General features: G+C 43.0%; 1 protein-coding gene across 6 annotated transcripts in view; it reads left to right on the top strand.

Annotated features, from left to right (window-relative positions):
• LOC119172194 (PHD finger protein 14) overlaps positions 1-20,737 on the top strand; it is a 40,425-nt gene that overhangs the window by 6,407 nt on the left and 13,281 nt on the right. For all 6 annotated transcript variants that reach the window (XR_005109926.2, XM_037423222.2, XM_075893292.1 and 3 more), the window contains exons 7-17: positions 898-953; positions 2,365-2,476; positions 2,803-2,897; positions 4,654-4,696; positions 6,394-6,528; positions 7,424-7,685; positions 8,542-8,648; positions 11,313-11,408; positions 14,537-14,637; positions 16,613-16,744; positions 18,410-18,548. Coding sequence is in view for 5 of the 6 variants with exons in the window: in XM_037423222.2 (XP_037279119.2) it covers positions 898-953; positions 2,365-2,476; positions 2,803-2,897; positions 4,654-4,696; positions 6,394-6,528; positions 7,424-7,685; positions 8,542-8,648; positions 11,313-11,408; positions 14,537-14,637; positions 16,613-16,744; positions 18,410-18,548 (1,278 nt within the window). In the remaining variant the exon portion in view is untranslated. The remainder of the gene's footprint in view (positions 1-897; positions 954-2,364; positions 2,477-2,802; positions 2,898-4,653; positions 4,697-6,393; positions 6,529-7,423; positions 7,686-8,541; positions 8,649-11,312; positions 11,409-14,536; positions 14,638-16,612; positions 16,745-18,409; positions 18,549-20,737) is intronic.

Raw genomic sequence — 20,737 nt, 5'->3', positions numbered from 1 at the left:
GATTCAAAAATTTTTTGTGGCAAAATGTTTCTTATCGGGCACCCAACAACTCTTACAGTATGGGGCCATGGGAATTGGTATGGGGCGTGGTGAGTGGCTCTTTAATTTACGCTTCAGCAACTCGCATGTTTGTTAAAATTTTGCACATAAAGCAGATTTTTGTCTCTCGGTCGAGTCTCCTAAGTCAGTAATTCAGGTATGTTGGTATTGGTTCATCCTGATATTTAACAGCACACAAAAACTTAACTAAAGGTAGAGCATCAAACATGCAGGCGCTTGTTATGTACGTGTGTGTGTCGCTCTTTATTTACTCTTAGCTTTTTCTGCTGGTCTGCTCTTCAAATTTCTGAAATTTTTTTTTTAACATGTTTTGCCAAAAGCATGCTGAGGAAGGCTCTAGCAGTCGACGTGTTTGACTAGTGCTCTTCTGATTGAGATAGTAGCAGAGTACGCAATGACAAACATATTCGCCTCGCGACAGTTGTGGCGGCACTGCAGTCAGAGTTGTTTTCTCAAGTGAAATACTGAGCGAATTCAAGGGAGGTCACTCCACGTGTTCATCCCCTAGCATAGGGTGGGGAACAACTAAGTGCATTCCATTTAAATGTTGCTATCCCCTATCGCCGATCGGGAAGTATGTATAAGCACATTTAGCTTTAAACTCGCAGTGCAGTCTAACTATATTGTTTTCCACAGCACACGAGAAGTACTGATGATTTGAAGCAAATCTAACTCAGAAACTTGTGGAGGTTTGCCTACACAAAATTGTTCAGGTGTTTTAATGAGCTGCTCGGAACCTTCTCATTTATCAATGTGAGGCTCTCATCTATTTTCCTAGCCAATATCTGGGCTCTTCTCAGCACCATAAGATGTACCCTTCTCTTCTCTATTTGCCAGATTTGTGAACTCTGCCCGAACAGTGGAGGCATATTCAAAGAAACGGACGTTGGCAAGTATGTTGGAGTGCAAGCCTTCATGATCTTTGATAGAATATTCCCTAGTGCATTTGCCAGTTGCATATACCAATGCCGGTCGTGCTACATTGTGGTGCTACAAGTGTGGAAGGGAGGCTGAATCATCACGAATCTTTCTTTGCCTTGTGGGTTTTGGCGAATGGCACTTTGCCAGCTGAAACAGCACCTCTGCGTCTTTCATGCCTGTTGGAAATGTCTCGACTCATTTGCTTTCACGGCCAGCGCTGCACTGGCAAACTAGAAAGCGTTTGTTTTTGTACATTTTTGATGAGTTGCAGCACACTGCGTGCGTTTTTCTTGGCTTGGTCCTGTTGGAACTTAGATGGAGATACATGTCCACTGTTTTAAAAACAACTGGCTATAAGAAAAGGCTCTATGAGTTTGTTCACGTTTCAATCTTTGTTAATGCAGTGATTGGCAATTATCAAGGTCTCTCAAAGGAGGAAACCAGGTTGTCCTTAGCAACGGGGCTTAAAGATGAGGGCGATAATTTTTCTACCGAACTTCACGAATTGTGAAAGCACCAACGATGACAGCAATGATAAAGACTATGTTGTTATTGAGGAGAGGAGTGGAGTCTGGCGCTTGGGTTGTGGTTGTTCTTCCTTATCCTCCGCTGCCCACTGAGCAAATTTCGTTCAGTTACCAACTCACCCAGTTTTGCCGTTTCAGTTTGGCCAATATTTTATTGATAGTTGATAGATAAGTCAGATAAAATACCACTGCTCATGCTCGGCCATATCAGTAGTCTCCCTTGCCTGCACCTGTGGCTCCTGTAGAATGAATATGTGAAATGCCTGATAATATCTTTCTGGGAATGAAGGATTTTTGAACCATTCAGAAGCACAGCTAAACTGCGTGGAAAGCTATAAAGGCTCCCAAGAGAAAAAAACATTTGCAGTTAAGAAAAATGCATCGTGATCCAGAAATCAATCCTGACACCAAAAATATAGGAATCATCAAGTCGCAAGGTGGTTCCTATGTTGCTTGAGCCAAAAAGAAAGTCAGATTGTGGAAGTTGGCCGATTTGAATGACACGTTGAATTGTATTGGCAAGTGCGGGTCAGTTACAATTTATTATTTTTCCTCATCAATCTTCTTTCACCGTAAAGATTGAAAAACGTGGTACTGATGTGTGTGTCAGATCAACTTTACATAACCAGTGGTTTCATTCATTCATTCTTGCATTCGTTCAATCGAAAGAACAGTTGTTGAAGTAGATGTCAAACAGTTTTGTGGTTTCTGCCATTGCAACCTAGATGAAGCTTTGCGATAGAGAAACCTACAGATCAACACATCCGTCTTGTTGCTTCTGTTTACTTAATAAGGAATGCCAACGGAACCCCTTCTCACGTTTTGCGAAATCACATGCAACATCCTTCTTTTGCAGGTGGGTGCACCTGGTTTGTGCATTGTACATCCCAGGGGTAGCCTTTGGCAATGTGGAGAAGCTCACTCCTGTGACTCTGTTCGAGATGCCCTACTCACGATGGGGCGCCAAGGTCAGTTCAGAGCAAAAGCACACTCTGCATAAGTACTTAGGCTTTATGTGTGTATTAGGTTGTATGCAGCTGAATAGAGCAAAATGCTTGTTAATTATAGCCCTTGAAAAATTCCTGATAGTTATTTTGAACTCCTTTTTTTATGGCATGGGCACCATTAGAATAAATTTCCAGTCCATGTAGAATGTTCTACTGTACTTGGTGTGTTACTTTACCGATGCTTTGATGAAAAAAGTGAGCATGAGTATAAAAAACGGGATAACAAGATTTCAAAGGAACATGTTACTAGCTTTAGTGGTAACTCTCCAACTGCTATCTCTATGCAGTCATGTGTGCTGTGTGAAGACGAGCGCCTCAGCCGCACTGGAGTGTGCATCACGTGCGATGCCGGCATGTGCAAAGCGTCGTTCCATGTGACCTGGTGAGCTCCCCCACATGTGGGGTGTTGGTAACCTGGGAATCGGAATTGCTTTTAGCAGTGAAGCTGCTTAGGCTAGCAGTAGTTTGTGCCATCTGCCAGAAAACTGCCATCATCATATGGGTATGTGCTGCTGAAATTGGGTTAATCCTTTGTACACACCACTCGTCCAATAAAAGTGAGGAAGGCACCAGATAGCCTAACCAAAGGCTGCAAAGCGACAACAGTGAGCCGAAAACCGTAAATACGTATGAGAGAATGCTAGGGAATAGGAAAGGCAATGGCGGCTGCGATAAGAGGTGAGAACGATAACTGAGGGGGGCACGAAATACGTAGCACACAAGAAGAAGGACACAGGATCAATGCTTAGTGGGAATCGTAGAGTTTCCTAAAATTGAATAAAGGGAGCTCGGGCGCTGCAATCGTTCAGCGACCATGGGAATGATGGGTAGTACAGGGCTTTGCCTAGGCTTCGTACTTCAGGGCGGCGAATCGCACTTGTAGCTTCATTTATTGTTGTGTTTTGGTTTTGTGTCAAAGGAAAGAAGGAACCCTTTTGAACTCTATGACCCGATTTGAAATAGAAGCCTTAGAGAGCACTGAACATTTGCTGATTTTCGTTTCGTGAGAAAACAGCTTCAAGCCACACAGGCACACACGGAGCCAGAACCACGATGATTAGACGAATCCGTGTAGTACCCATCATTCCCATTCTCGCTCAAACGCCGTGCGTTGCATTTCCCATAGATACTACTGCCAGAGTTCCCTTCAGTGTATATTTAGGAAAACTCTATGGTGTGAATGCTTAGAATCAGGGTGTGCTTCTGTCTCTAGAGTTTAGATAATTGTGTCACATTTGTGACTGTTTGTGCTTTACTTCAAACCTCTATGCTCTGAGAATCAATGTAGGAACAATCTAGCATCATCTAGCTAAACCCTAGCAACAACCTAGAAGCAACCCAGAACCTGCATCACCTAACTAAGGCCTAGCAGCAAACTGGAATCAACCATTAGTCTTCAGAATCTTCCAATTTCGCTGTTTTAAGCCTTGCATCATTTCGTGCTAGGTTTGCCTTATTTATTGCAATATTATATTACATTGATGATAAAAGAGAGATAAGTTAAAGGTAGGTAGGTTGTCTAGGTATGAAGTCTTGCTTGTGACCCTACACTGAGAGCTAGTGGAGATTGCTGCCAAAGTTACTGGCAGATATTGAATGATGCATTAAAAAGCTTGCACAAGGATGTAATGTTCAGCTAGTAATGGGTAAGTTATAGTAAACATGTAACCAGCAGATTACCATTTGTACTACAGTTTTATGGTTTAAGTAACTCGTAACATATTTTTGGCTATATCACTGGCTGTTTCTTAATCCGCCTTTTCCACGATGCCGTGGCGCACGTGCCCTTCCCTAGCGGAAAAGTCGCGAAACGACTCTTGGTCTCGGAGGCCTTTCTTCCAGCGACGCCAGTTCTCTTGGCCCCTACAAAACCCTACTGAAACGCCAGAGGGCTGCACAGGAAAATGGAAAAGTCGGATTCTTGGTCTTGCTTAAAGGCATTGCAGTGTAATTTGTTTGATGTGCTTTGTTTGAATTCACTAGGAGCCATCGCTTACAAGAGGCATGATTTGCATATTCATTTCTCGCCAATAACTTTTTGGAGATTTTACCTTCTGGCTTTGTAGCTTTTTCAGACTGTATAAATCTTTATTGTCTAAGGGTGTCCTTGCTTTCTCACCTTTCTTTTTTTTTTGCAGTGCCCAGAGGGAAGGCTTGCTTTCCGAAGCTTCAATGGAGGAGGTACAGTGTTGTCTATTGTAATAAATGAACAGCAGTGGCGTAGTCTTTAGGCTTGTTCTCAGGCAACAATCTACCGGGTTCCCTGAATTTACCCTGTTACCCTACCCAGTATTCTTGGTTCAGTGTTTCCCTTACAAGAATATATATGGCTATACCATACATATCAGGTTGAGTAAATTAGACTGATTATAGTGCCCCAAAATCTCAACTTAAGTGCAACATCAGATGCATGACATATCGTTTAGCTATTCCTAAAAACATGAGCAACTAGACTGAAGATGTTGAATTCCTGTTAATGCTAAAGGGCTGCTCACCAGGTTTCACAATTATGAGCTGACAAGCGCAATGCGTAGATGAGACGTTAATGATCAAGTCTGCCAAATTTTGCAATGCTAGGTGCCGTGGAAAATGGTCAAACTTCAAGATGAACGCTGCTCTTCCTTTCTTTTGCAGGCGCGTGCCCAGAGAATGAAGGCACGACGTGCGCGTATGAATGGCCCTACGTACACAGCAATGCAGTGACGTCAGTCCTTTGCATAGACGACTATATTCTGACGTTGCCAACAGTGGCACGTGACATGGCGAAAATGATTTAACATGACATGCGTAGTTTATGTATTTGTTGCTTGAAGAGATTAATAAATAAATCTCCAGATAAATAATGAGATGCAATAAGAAAATGTAAGTGTACTTTTTTTTTTTTTTTTTCATTTTTCTTTCCGTGAATTGCTACGAAATGTGGGGCTAATGTGCCGCCATTTCGAATGCGTTCGTGTCCTTGCGATTCCGCGGTCAGCGCATCGAGCAGACGACAGCCATTGGATGCTCCTACGCGTTCACACACTCATTGTGCTCATCTATTCCAGTGCCTCCTCTGTCTATTCTACCGGGTCTAAGCCAGTGTTTCGAAACCATCCCACAGAAACAGGTAGTAGGGCTCAAAACAACGTGGTAAAAAAAAAAAAAAACACCACTCACCTGCACCGGTTCTGGGCTTGTTTGGGCACGTCGTGTGAAGTGATCTCTTGATCAGATGTTGGAGAAGGTGGGGAAAAGATTTGGCTTGCGAAGGCTACGCGGAGCAACGGCAAGGGTTTTGAGCTCACCTCCTTTAATTCTCGTTTCGCGCTGTTTCAAAAAACAGTTTTGTCAGCCCGTAATGAACTGATTAAAAAAATTTTTGTAGCAAAATGTTCCTCACCGGACACCTATCAGCTTCTATGGTCTAACTAAAATTGTTGCGGCCTGGTGACTGGCCCTTTAAGAAAGACTGTACATACTGATGCCAGATGTTACCTGAATACCACACTTATTCAGCAATGGGGATTAGGTTCTCATGAACAATGTGTGGTTCTAGTGCAATGAAGATTTTTAGAATTTCGTTAACTTCCGTATCATCCCCCATATGCCTGTTAAAGATTGCCAGCACCATACCGCCCCTCCCCTTAAAGAAGAAAAGCAACTCAATCATTTGAAATTTGTTATGATGTTACTAAAAAGCAAGCATCACAAAAGCCCACAGAGGGATCTGGAAAAAAAAAAAAATGCCGGTGATGATAACGGGACTTTGACGGTTCGTATGATGTGTCTAGCATCACTTCTCATGGTAAATTATGCTTATTACAATAAATAATGTGTCATGATCTATAACCAAGCGTAAACTGGGAAACATGAAATTATATGGCTCCGTGTTGCAGATTGCAGATCCTTTCTTCGCCTACTGCAAGCTGCATGCTGACAAGATGATTGTTCGAAGCAAACGAAGGAACTGGCTTGCGCTGCAGTCACGCAACAGGAATCAAGCCGCTGGACCTCAAGATGCTAGGGAGAAGGTGCGTATCTGTCTGGGGATTAAGGGTGCCTGATATGCATGATTTTTGGGTTACTTAACATTGTGCAACCAATAATCACATGTATTCACTGAAAGCGGAAGGGTCTATTGTATTGTATCAAAAATGGCTTGTGGGTGGTTAAAGGCTTGTTTCACCGAAAGCTATCATATTTTTCTTTGAGTTGCACTTCTCTTAAAGTGCGAGGTAGGTGGCATGCTCTTTTCTTATGCATCTTTGATGGCTCAGTGGACTTGTTTGTGGCAGTGTTGTCATAAGTAAGTTGGTATGCATGCCATGGATAAAATCATGGAATCGTGCTTTGGCGATGTGAATAGTTCTTTCTACGGCAGCAAAAGCTATGCTGCACATGGTAGATGTTTTGAACTGGTCATATTAAAACATAATTAATCATTCCAAGCCTCAAGTTTATTCATAAAATCGTAAAATTCAATGATTATATGTAGGTTCAACATCTTCAGAAGGAGGCTCATAAAAGTAAAAACTGTGGGAGAGCCTGTCATCAAAATCAGACAAAGCAAGTTTGGAGAGCACGGAAATCGATTGCTCATAGAGCGGGTTTGGTTTGCATATACAAACATAATGAATCAATTAACACTACATTTAATAATTAGTGTGATGTAAGCAGTTTTGTTTTCAAAGGCGATCCGAAAGGTTGCATTTGTGCCGCTTTCGAATGGTCGAGAGTATGAAAGCCATCTAACGTAAAAATAACAAAATGCAAATGTCTCGAACACCGTGCACGCACATGGTATGCACTTGTTGATTCCGTAACATGCACATTACCGCACCACAATTTCATTTTTAATTTTCGCGATTATGACGTGAAGGCTACAGCTGCGTGTTGCTGATTAATCCCGAACTGCCAACTGTGCAGGCACGTGTGGAACGCAAGCTGGCGTGGCATCGCGAGCGCTACCAACGCCATCGCGCCGAACGGCCCCCACCTTGGGTGCCGACACAGAAGATGGCGCGCCTGCTGACGAGCAGTCCGTGGGCATGCCGACAGCTGTTGCGCAAGGCCCAACTCATGGGCGTGTCGCAGCCGGGTCACCTGGCAGCCGAAGGGGTGGCGGATGCCCGCCGCAAGTGGCATGTGCCGCCCGCCTTCAGCCTCGAGTTTGTCAGTTACTACCTGGGTAAGTTGACGTACTATCGGCTTCAAATGACGTTCAGACACTGGCAGGCATTAGCAATGGTATAGTGCTTGCCATCTCGCCATTACCGTTGACAAGCCTGCACATCCAGTTTGGCAGCGCTGTGCCATCTCTCAACTCTAGTTCTGATACTTTAAAGGATAAAAATAAAAGAAAGTTTAAATCACCGAGAGCGCTCTGCACGCCTGCATTGGTAAGCATCACGATTCTCTGAGGACTAGAATGAGTGAGAATATCGCAATACGAGGGATTTACACAGTGCTGCCAATACTGATGTGCACACGTGTCAGTCCAGGAGGGGGGGGGGATTCAGATAGTAGACAAAATTAGCAGCGACAGGACACCTAAATGAACTTGACAAGTCTGAACTTTAATGAGTCCCAGATGTTTAAAAACGAGGCAGGGTATGCGCACCAACCTTCAAAAGTGCTTTACACGGGTGACAATGTTAAACATTTTTCAAGAGCTTGATTAGAGTTCATGCATGGCCTGTGAGATGTGCGCCCAAAAGTGTATCTCTGGAGCCTGTGTTTGTAGCGTTGCAGCACATTTTGTCCCTATCGTTTGTATACTGTTGGGAAATCTTTATCACCTCAAAATAATGTTGTGGAAGAAGAACTGGAAACGGGGCTTACTGCTGATCAACGGCAGCCTAAATGGACGGTACACAAGGTGGACTTGTCAAGAATAGTACCCCTGTGGAGACTACTTTTTGTGCCATATTTCCTAACATTTTCTTTTTGTATTTGCCTATGCATAGACTATTGCTCGTGGCAGCTGCGTTCGTGCAAAGCTTGTTTTTGCCTTTGCAAGATACAACTATTTATCGTTCGTGCAGATCGCGACATTCGTATGTCAACCATGAGGCGGCACTTGGACGAGCTTTTGCAGCAGAACTCGGAGCTTCAAGACCAGGAGCAGGGGCTCAGGCGAAAGTATGACCAGGTTGGTAGTATCAGCATCTCTCTCTCATATATATATATATATATATATAAATATATAAAGGGAAAGAAGTGTACCGTATTTACTCGATTCTACCGCGCCCTCGATTGTAACGCGCACCCGATTTCCACCGCGAAAAAAAAAAAAAACGTAAGACATCGATTGCAACGCGCACCCATTTTTTTTCGCTGGCCCGCACGATCACACCACTCGAAAAAACGATTCCTTTCGGGATTGTCTTCCATCTAAATATGAGGTACGGGCGAAGCTTGTGCCCATCTGACGTGTAACAGAGCATTGCCGTCACTGTAGTTTTACCGTGGACCGATGTCAGCACGCGAACTTGCTTCGCCCCCTTCTTCTCGACAGTTGTGGTGCCAGGCATGTCGAAGTAAAGAGGCGTCTGATCGGCATTCCAGATTTGCCCAAGCAGGTAGCCGTTGTTGCGCAGCAAGTTTAGGACGAACCTTTGAAAACTGTAAAGCTTTTCATCGTACTTCTCCGCAAAAGTTTTCGCATATGCATGTTCCCCTTCGAAGGGAAGAGCCTTTCCTTTTCATATAGTTAATTAGCCAGCACCTGCTCGCTTTAAACTGACTCCGCATTAGACTTTTTTCTAAGACTAATTGCATAGCCCGCACTTGGAGCAGTTCTGTCGTCACGGGCCGCTGTGCCGCTCGCTCCTCAAGCACATACTCGCGGAGCAGCTCTTTAATTTGCGGAAACCGACCCTGCTGTGGTTCACTGAAGCCTTTGCGTGAAGCTTTGCTGTCGACAATCTTCTGCTTTTGTTTCCGCCGGTCCCGCACGCACGTTTCGGGAACGACCGCGATGCGGCCAGACTTCCGTCCGTTTCTGCACACGCGATGACTTTTCTTTTAAAAGCGGCATCGTGGTGCACTTGAGTTTTTGCAGTCGGCCCTTTCACGTCGTCGATGCTAACGCACTACTAGATGACGAACTCCTCAGCACACGTACGAAGTGCCGCACATGGTAAACACATAGGCAGAAATAGCCGACGCACGTAGGGGGCGGCCATTTTGGATTTGCGATGGCAATAGATTGACCGTAATTTTTTGTTCGTACTCGATTCTAACGCGCATGCGATTTATAAACTCGCTTAACCGGAAAAAAGGTGCGCGTTAGATTCGAGTAATTACGGTATACCTAAGGGCTCGTTTTTCCGTGTTTTGACACAATAATAATGAGATCTATAGACAATAATGCCAAGGAATGTGTAGGGGAAGTTATTAGAACCAATATATATATACATATATATATATATATATAAATATATAAATGTATGTATGTATGTTCTTTAAGGAAATTGTACGGTTTCTCGAGAAAAAAACCTTTTTAAGCCTCATCAACGCAGTGACCAAACACAATTCACCGTTATGGCAGTGGTCTTTAGAAGAGAAATGGTTTTTTAATTTTTGTCTTCTTGAAAATGAGTTGTCAGCAATGTACTCAAGGCTCCATGCCACCGTCACTGGCATTGCGATGAAGCTCCATTTCTGCAAAACAGACCAATCGAAAGTTGCAAAGCCGCTGTTGAAAATGCCCATTTTGCGAAGCATGAGCTGGAACAGGCAGGCTGCACAAGTGTTCCAGTTGTGTTCAAGTCCTTTGTACTGTTTGCGTATATGTTTTCAGTGGCATGTCAAGTACGGATAAATCTGTGTTTGGGGAGAGTCTGGCCAAGCCGGTTAGCCAACACGAGAACGCGACTGCTGTCGATGTCACCTCTACTGCTACCCATTTGTACACAGCTTTGTTGTGTGCGCTTTATATTTTTTTATGTGTAGGTAATGTGGTCGGGAGTTAGATAATTGTTTGAATGAAGCCCTAGTGGACAACAAATTGTCATGGTGCAGTATTGAAACCAAGGAATGACACCACTTCACTGGAACGATAGAGTTAGGCTGTTTTCATTCTTCATGGTGTGATCGGTGTTCCTGAAGTCACTTTTCTTTGAGAGAGGGAGAGCGAAACAACTCTTAAAAAAGACACTAAAAAAGTTGCATCAGTAAACTGCTCTTCCGCGGTGCCAAGAAAGTCGGCCTGATTACCGCCATACCTTCTTTTGTTTATCAACCTTTGAAGGGTAAGTAAATGAAGATATAGTTTGGGAGGTTTGGTTGATTAGTAAAAGTTGTTGTAGTGTTTCTTTTTAACGCTTCTTTGAGATAATGCTGCATAAAGAATCACAATGCCCTTAGTGACGTTAACTAGTTCACCAAAAATTGTAAAGCAGCCTAGACGGGTGTAGATTTTGTGTAGGCTAAACGTATTAATTAAGACCTCCCCAAGACGAGGAAGAGAAACCCCAGGGTAATGGGTACCAGAGAAGTGGAATTGATATGATACATTGATGTCTTAGAATAGGTGTCTGACCACTGTGTTTTCTATGAAGATTTGTAAAAATGCTACATATTGCATGAAGTATGCTATTGAAGACAACAGTCAGAGGAATACTACCTGTTTTAAATTAAAGCTTTAATTGCTTGCGTCACTGTGATTTAGCGTGTCATCTTCTGTGTAGAGGCTCTAGCTCAGTGGGAAAAGGAAAATTTAAAACAATCTTCATTGCGCTTTCAGATTTCTTAAATTCTTGCCAGCTTGTTACGACGTCATCTTGTTACAATGATTCTCTTGGTGCTGCAGGCGATTGTCCAACTGGAGGAGTTGAAGAAGGAGCACAATCACATGCACGAGCTAGGCGTGCAGTACTGGAAGATGCTGTGTGACATAACCAACAAGGTACGTCTATCACTTATCTGGTGTTTAATAGAGGCAGCTATGTCAGAAGCCTTGTATTTCTGGTGAACCTGTAGGTGTCTGACATCAGCTTGCTCTTTTTGATTCACACTTAAAAGATTATAGAAAAAGATGGAACTCTCCTGCTTAGTTTGTGTTAGCTTTAGATCATGTTTCTGGGATTAAGTTTTGTGATCGCGATTCTGATTGCCACAATTTCTGGTTAACCTTCCTGCCTTTCTCTCATTTTATTCTCTCTATTTTTGTGATTAAGCCTATGCCAGTGTTTCTGATATTCAAGAAAAAATTGGCGTTCTGAGGGAACTTTGCATTTCGGCAAAAAAATTGGAGAAACTTTGGTTATTCTCGTTCTTGTTTCTTGTTGACATTCGGAGAAGTGACTTCACGACGTTTATTGTGTTGCCTAACAAAATGTCAACACACACACCCCTCCCTGCTCGAAAGAAAAGTATTGTAGACTCTGAAAATTTGCAACAGCTAAGGCTATTTTTAAATGACACGTCTAAAGCACTCATAATTTGACACTTGAATGAATATGCCATTTTGTCTACCCCACAAATGTAATCGTTCATGGATCAAGAGGAATCTTTCTCACACAAATTATTAGAAAATGTCTGGAAAAGCTTATACCTTGGTGGAAGCCTGCATGCTATTTTCTTGTCCCTGATAAGCCGTGTTCACAAAATTTGATGCATGGCATATTGTGTGTTAGATCCTTATAGCTCATTGAGTTTTCTTAAGAGGGGATGTGGCTTTGGAAAACCTACTTTCTCAAAACTTAGCAGATGTTGATGAAAATTGGCACAAATATTCAGCTTATCTTCCTAATGCTTCCACAAAAGTTTCAAAAGAAGTATCTTCAGAACTTTTTGTTTATATTTACTATTTGCAGTCCTTAGCACTTTGCACAGTGCCTGGAAAGTTTAAAAAATACACTAGAAGACAAAAAGAATATTTGCTGTACAGCTGAATGCACACTGAGTGTCATGACATGCCTGCTTTAATTTTTTTTGCTACACAAAATTATTGTATTGCGATTCTTTTTGAAACCTTCTCACTAGGCACACTCTGGGCATGAACAAGTAGTCACATCGTAAAATTGCAAATAGTCAAACTAAGAAAGAATGTATGTCACAACATACATTGAAGTCCAAGGAATATGGAAAAAAAAAAAAAACAGAGTCAAGATAGGCCAAATGGTTAAGAAAAAAATGGCTGTGCAATCTCGGCAGGTAGACAAAAAAAAATACTTTTGAGAAAACGGCTCGAGAAGTTTTTCTTTGCCTCCACTTATCTAAAATGCACCAGGATCATAGTTTTTGGTGTCCTTTGTGATGTGGGGCCTCTTAGGCATTTGATGCTTGCTTTGGTGCGCTTTTGATGCTTCTTTTTTTCCGTAGCTCTGTGAATGGAGTGCTTTTCAGGTTCCAGGCCCAGCGATGCACAAAACTCTCGATAAGAATGGAGAGTGCCAGAGTTGTACTTGCAGATGGCCTCATTCACAGCGGTTTCAGCGGCAACAAACAAAGCATTTTGTTCTTTAGGAAGAATAGACCAAATTTCTCAATGGAGACTCTCAGCTGCATTTTGGGTTTTCTTGCCTTGGCAACGACTTAGCAGCTGAGTGTCAGAAAGGTGTTGGTGGACTGGCAGCAATGCAGCTGCAACATGTGCTGCCAGTTTATACTTGTGCGGTGGTGGAGCCTTGCCTTCAGCTTCTGCAGCACGGTACTTGCACCAGCTCAGTGGTCCAGGCGGACACAATTTATGGTGCGGCTCTTCATCTCTCGAGGTGATGTGATGAAACGTCGTCATTATGGCTCTTTGCATGTCATCAACTTGAGTTTTCTCACGGATGACCATCCTATAATAATTCGTTAGTCTTTTAATCAGTTCTTGAGTCAGGCCGCCCTTTCCTCCAATGGGTTGATTTTTCTTACTTCTTGCTACAAGTGTTCGCAGAGCTGAACCCATCCTGTTTTTTACATGATTTATGCAATCTTCTTTTGCGAATGGAATGAAGCCCTTTGTTCTTTCTTCAGAAAGAGCCAAGAAAGTACGACTGTCGCCATCGCAAACAATGGATGTATACCAGAGGTCATTCTTCTGCAGCGACCTTCTGAACAAAATTAGTGCAGCCTCGACCTCCATTCGGCCTGAACTTACGTTGGTGTTTTTTTGACAAACATTGGCCTCTTTCCAATCGTTATAGCCCTCATCATTTTCTTTTGGTCCAAGTGTGCAGCCATGGCATCTGTTGGAGAGAACAACACAGTCAAGCACCAAAGCAGTGTAGAACTCGATAACTGTGCCTACACCGATGTGAGATGCATGATCACGTGTCATCCATGTCCCATCATACACTACTGTGACATTTTTTGTAAATGTCTGCTCCATTTGGCAGTAAACAGAGCGCACAGCTGTCACAGAATCTGCAAAAACACTTGCTGCAGCCATTTTACCGGCAGATTTGAACTTTGATTTCAAATGTTTTTGAAAAGTTTTGCGTTCTAGGCTCCTATGCGACACGTTCATTATAGACCAGAAGTTATTTAGACGGGTTGCACTTTTGCCAGTGGTCTTGTCTTGATGGCTTGCATAGCACGCATATTCACATCAAAAGCCTTGCTCCCCTCCATTCTTGACGATTACCACTCGTTGGACACAATGCCACAGCTATTGCAGTTCAATATCATTCATGTTGCTGAACCATGCCTTGTTCCCAAATGAAGACTGAGCTTACACTGAAAGCATTTTTGGCACAAAACATCTTTATATAAGGCATTTATTGCTGCTAGCTGTACAAGCAAAATTCTTCTGCCAGCTCCACATCAGTGCATTGCTCATTCTCCAAGAAGCTTCATTTTTCGCTCAGTTGCCAAAACGGATTTGAGCGAGGCTTTCACTGTCTCTGTGTGCTCAAGAGAGGCTTGTGGCAATATGTAACGAGGCTCCAAGCGAGCTTGAATTATACTGGCAGTTACTGATGGCATTTCATCTATGTGCGATGAGCATGGTCACTGGTCGGAAAAAGTTGTCGACCGACGAGCACGGCCGCGGGTCCTAGAAGTCATCAAGCGACAATGACACTTTCATCAATCTGCTTGCAGAAGCTTCCTATGCCAGAAGTACTTGAAGTTAGGAAGCCAGCAGCCAAGCCAGCCAGCCGAACTAGCCGGAGGTCCGATTCCGGGTCATCATTCCTTTTTGAGTAAGCTATTCTCCTGTACTGTGTTTTTCTACTTTTTTTTACACTGGGCTTGATATGATTCTTTGTAATGCAAACGCACATTCATTTTACGCAGCATTACAAGCATCTCATTATCAGTACCTTGTCCTGAGCAAGATTTTTCTGTGTGAAACACACGAGGATGAAAGACCAAGAAACAAAAAGACACAGACATGCGCTGTCTCTGTTTCTACAGACATGCACTGTCTCTGTTTCTCTGTTTTTCTGTGTTAGTCTGTTTCGTACTGTAGAAACTTGCTCACAATCATGAATCAAATCACACTATAGTCCTGCTATTTGATGGCCCGCATTTACCTTACACTCTCTACATATTCGTGAAGTTCACTGTGCACATTCTTTATAACTTTCAATATTAAATAGCTTCTATACGAGCATTTTTTTTGCATTTCCTTCATCGTCACTGTTCATCAAGAGACTCCGTACTCTGCCCCTAGGCCTAATACCGTATTTACTCGATTCTACCGCGCCCTCGATTGTACCGCGCACCCGGTTTTCACGACGAAAAAAAAAAAAAAAGACATCGATCGCAACGCGCACCTATTTTTTTCATTGGCCCGCATGATCACACCACTAGGGAAGACGACTCCTTTCGGGAGCGTCTTCCGTTTAAATATGAAGTACGGGGGAAGCTTGTGCCTATCTGACGTGCAACGAAGCATTGCTGTCACTCTAGTTTTACCGTGGCCCGATGTCAGCATGCGAACTTGCTTCGCCCCCTTTTTCTCGACGGTTGTGGTGACAGGCATGTCGAAGTAAAGAGGCGTCTGATCGGCATTCCCGATTCGCCCATGCAGGTAGCCGTCGTTGTGCCGCAAGTTTAGGACGAACCTCTGAAAGCTGTGAAGCTTTTCTTTGTACGCCTCCGGCAACTTTTCGCATATGCCCGTTCGTCTTCGGAGGGAAAAGCCTTTCCTCTTCATAAAGTTAGTTACCCAGCACCTGCTCGCCTCAAACTGGCTCCGCATTAGCCCTTTTTCTAAGGCTAACTGCATAGCCTGCACATGGAGCATTTCTGTCGTCACGGGCCGCTGTGCCGCTCACCGCTCAATCACATACTCGCCGAGCAGCTGTTCAATTTGCGGAAACCGACCTTGCTGTGGTCCACTGAAGCCTTTGCATGAATGTTTGCTGTCGACAATCTTCTGCTTTTGTTTCCGCCAGTCCCGCACACACGTTTCGGGAACTCCGAACGACCGCAATGCGGCCCGATTTCTGTCCGTTTTGGCACACGCGATGACTTTTTTTTTAAAAGCGTCATCGTGGTGCACTCATCGAGTTTTTAAAGTCGGCCCTTCCATGTCGTGGATGCTAATGCACTACAAGATGACGGACTCCTTAGCACACGTACAAAGTGCCGTTCATGGAAACACGTAGACAGAAATGGCCGACGCGCAATGCCGACGCACTTAGGGGGCGGCCATTTTGGAAATGCCGATGGCAATAGAATGACCGTATTCATTTTTTTTTTCATACTCGATTCTAACGTGCATGTAATTTATGAACTCGCTTAACCGGAAAGAAGGTGTGTGTTAGATTCGAGTAGTTACGGTAAATGATTTGTGCATCTTAGCAAGCGCAGCGGAACAAATACAAAAGAAAGAGACATGCAAACAGGACGAGCGCTAGACATCAACTAAAAGTTTGCTGCATGCGAAAGAAATGGCATATCTAAAGCGACGCTGCAGATATCTGCGTTAGCAGTGCCATCTGCACCTATGTGTGGTTCCTACGCATGTCCATACATTTTCTTCGTGTTATCTCGGTAAACTTCTAGCTGATTTCTAGTGCCCATCCTGCTTTTGCGTCTTTTTCTTTTGTATTTGTTCCGCTGCGCTTGCTTGGATGCACAAGTTCTACACCCCCCAGCTAGCCCAAATCCATGTGTTGAATGAAGAATAAAACAATTCTTTGCATCTTTGTGCGTCCTCCTCTGCAGATGCGGTGTTTGCAAGAAATCTCAGGACCAGCATCAGCTTGCCAAGTGCGACAAGTGCCAGCTACACTACCACCTCTACTGCCTTGACCCACCACTCACCAGGATGCCAAAGAAGACCAAGTCAATGGGATGGTGCGTTTAAGCTGAAATCTCATCATCTCTCAATAACTGTCGACTCCGATAACCGTGCACTGCACGACATTGTTTTTTTCAAAAATGCTCACTTTTATCATTCTTGTAAAAAATGATCAAATTATCATCATCGTTAACTTCATCTTCATATTTTATGTTCACTGCAGAACAAAGCCCTCACAGCAATCCCCTGTTTTCGTTGCGTCAGCTTTATTTTATGCCAAGTAATTTCCTAAGCTCATCACTTCATGTAGTTCTCTTGCGTCCTATCCTACATTTTTGTTTAATTCGTACCTGTGCTACAACTTTTACAGATGATCTGTTCTCTGCATCTGTGTTTCAAAAATATTGGCCGCTTTTCCATTGCAGGAATCGTAATCTACTGATACCATTCTCTCTCATGCTTTACTGCATTAGTCCTCTTTTTATGATGAAATGTTATATGTTAAATTTGTTAGTTTTTTTTTTTTTTCAGAATTCAGGTGATCACTTTTATGTGTGCCTGTTAATATTGAAACAAAAAGCTAATTCTTTTTTTTTTTTGCTGAAGATGTTAATTTCATGAAAGAAGTTGCTAGCGTGAGTGAGTTGAAACAGACATTGCTCTGAAGCATAGAAATTGAAAAGCAACTGCCCTCTAATCATTCCTAATATTTTTCGTGTTTTCATGGCCACTATCTAGTTTTGTGTGAATATTCGAGCCCTTCGAATATTGGAGCGAGTACTACTGTATTCGAATTCGCTTTGATCTGAATTTTAAATTATTGGAAATTTTGAGGTAATTGAAATGAACGAATATATGCACGTTAGTCTGCATGTAACCTCCTGTGAAGGTGGTTCCACTGCAATGAAGGAGTGCTATGCCATGAATACACTTAACTAAAGGAAGTCGCACTGCTGCGAAATTCCACTTCAAGGTTAAATGAACATATTACCCTCACATCGATTCACATTTTTTAAAGTTTAAAAGTATGTTATGCCGGTTTGTATGCTCAACATATAGTAAACTTAAAAATATAACAGATTTTACAGGTTATTGCATTCTACTGAAAGTCCAAACCGAAAGTGTCTTCCACTTTTTTTTGAACAAAAAATAATGAAATTTGCACATGCTTTGTTTTAATTTTTATGAAATATTGTGCAGGTTTGTTGGGTCATGACAGATATGCTATTTTTTCTTTATAATATGTGATATACACTATTCAAATCCGACTTGATGTTATTTGACGACATCACTGCTAGCTTGAAACCGAAAATTTACTGTATGCACACGTCTACCACTGTCACCAAATTGCAAATTCCGATAACATTACTCATTGCCATGCTGTAGAAAATGTTGGGCATCGCTGCATTGGTCTAGTGGTTGCGGTACTTCACCATAGACCCGAAGGTCTTGGGATCGAATCCCGGCCATGGCAGCTGCATTTCAATGGAGGCGAAAGGCCGGAGGTCTGTGTATTTAGATTTAGGGGCACATTACGGAACCCCAGGTGGTCGAAATTTCCAAAGCTGCTCACTAGTTTGTCTTTCATAATGTTCTGATTTTGAAATGCAGAATTCCAACTATTATTTCATTAACTTATTATGTGCTGCTTTAATCGAGCTCAGAGCATTTTGCAGGTGTGTTCACTGTCACCAGAACTCTGATTTTTGGTGTCTGTGCAGGCAGTGTAGCGGATGCAACAAGAACTCTGATGAGGACAAGGAGAGGCATTGCGACCCCAATGCACCACGGCGTTTGCGAGATCAGCCCCGTGGCACACTCCGCTATGAGGACTTCCCGTTCATTGAGAGCCCCAGAAAGGTACTTTGCTTGAACGCTATGTAACTAGTATAAGTTCATTTGTACAGAACGCCATTGATGTGCATTTACTTGCTCTTTAGTTCACCTTTTCTATTTTTTGTTGTTGCTACATCTATAGTACAGTATAGACCGCTTGTAACGTTAACCGTGGGTTTTGCGAATACCTGCACTATAAGCGGTACCGCACTATAACCAAAGCAACCTTTTTCAAGGGCCGCAGTTGTGCAAAATGGCAAAATGTGCTGAGCATGCAGCCTCGTGTGTGCGGAAATAGAAGATTGCGATGCGTGGTGTTTACAACCGTTCAAATTCCCAAAGAATTACTTGCCAACGAAATGACCGCGAAAAGGGGGGGGGGGGGGGGGAGGTGTATCAAAGTTAAGAAAGCAACATCGCGGAAATTTGGCGGCTATTGGTGGTTATGGGACGTTAAACCGCGCATATCAATCAATCAATTTGGCGACTATTTCTCTGACTGCCTCGATTATATGCATTACACAGAAACTATGTTGAATCATGCCAGAAATATCACGTGCTGAAAGATGCCAATCATTTAATTTCACGGGCGTGCACCCTATTTTAAGACATTACAATCGAATTCCAAACCATCATGTGAGTGGTGCACGTGTCACCCTCATTTTTGTTAAAGATATGTATCCCTTCCCTTCAAGTGCAGCCACCGTAAAGAGTTTCGTTGATTCTGAGCCAAACCGCCAAGGTAGCACGCGACCACTACCGAAATGCAACCTACACTTACTAGGCCTAGCCTGCCGTTCCGTGTGCTGTTGCAGGAAGCTTTCCCAAGACATAAAGATCAGGCGTCGAAACGATCACACTCATGTACTGAACCAAGAACAGCGTGCGTGAGACGAAGTTTGCGTTCGCGGCCGGAAGAGCGACGAAGAAAACTTGCCAAGCTTATGCGAGACGGCACACTGGCTGGCAGCAAAGATGAAAGCTTGCGTGATAAAGCCGTGAAAACTCATATTTATTTACGGACCAGGTAGCCAATGTGATATCTGTAGCGAGCTCCATAATGACGACGCTTTTCCTAACAGGGGACTCTTAAGCGCAGTTGATAAGGAAGGGATTGCACATGCATACATTGAGCCGCGTGGAGCCAGCAGCCAGTGGCTGGAGCCACGCTAGCGGCGCTAGTACACCGTAGCCGCATCGGTGCCGGCACAAAGGCTTCCTGGGCAATTGCCGTTTTCTCTTACTTGGCGAGTGCACGCAGCGTGCCACGGTCTTTTTTTATTTTTGCTCCCACAGCCCTTCGTTCATTCAATTCAATCTGTTTGTCCCTTCCTCATTGCAATGACCTCGTCGCTGGTTCCCCAGCGGCACAACCAGCACGTCTCCTTTTGTTGTCGCTACTTTGTTTCACTATGGTTTTGCTACATTCGCTACCGCATTTGTCTCAGTGATTTTCTGGCAACTGCATTATTACCAGTTTTTCTTCTTGGGGGACTGCATTTTAAGTGGTATACAAATGATTCTAAGGAGGCTGAATAGCGGTAGAAAAAAACTGCATTGTAACCGGTCTTGTACTATAAGCAGTTACATAATAGTTGGTCTATACTGTATTTTTACGGAGTGTCTTTTTCATGTGCAGTAGACTCTTGTTAAAACAGAACCTGAAGGGACCAAGAAAATATATCTTGTTTAACAGAAGTTTTATCTACTGAGAGATGAACTAGGTTGTATCATTTAGGCATGAAACCAATCATATCAGAGCAAGTTGTCTCGTACAGGTGCCATTTTAAGAGATTTTCATTTACTGAGTTTACTGCTATTGTGTTATTCGTTGTATGGTTAAATCGATGCTTCTCATATTGGAAACTGATTTCTTGTACTTTATACAGCAAGCTCTTCAGTATTAGAAGTATTAAAAGGTATCATTAAATTTCTTTTCTTTTGACTTGTGAATTGAGCGTTTCATGTTTTTTTTTATCATTGTACCTTTGTCTTCATAAACCCATGCTGCATGCTGCAAACTTTTATACACTTGAACTGTTGTATCTTTGTGGAAAGGGTACAGAGTCAGTTATTGTTATGCATATTAGCTTCTGTGCCTTTCGTAGTGCAAGTCAAGAAAAGATAGATCATCTAAATCTGAGAAAAAAAAAATAAAAAGGCACGAGCGCACAGGTGAAGGCTGCATTCTCAGTTCATTGTACTTGAGGATA

This window comes from Rhipicephalus microplus, chromosome 4, assembly GCF_043290135.1.
Source record: "Rhipicephalus microplus isolate Deutch F79 chromosome 4, USDA_Rmic, whole genome shotgun sequence".
Taxonomy (NCBI): Eukaryota; Metazoa; Arthropoda; class Arachnida; order Ixodida; family Ixodidae; genus Rhipicephalus; species Rhipicephalus microplus.
The sequence above is the reverse complement of the archived record's forward strand: the minus strand, read 5'-3'. Positions and strand labels throughout refer to the sequence as shown.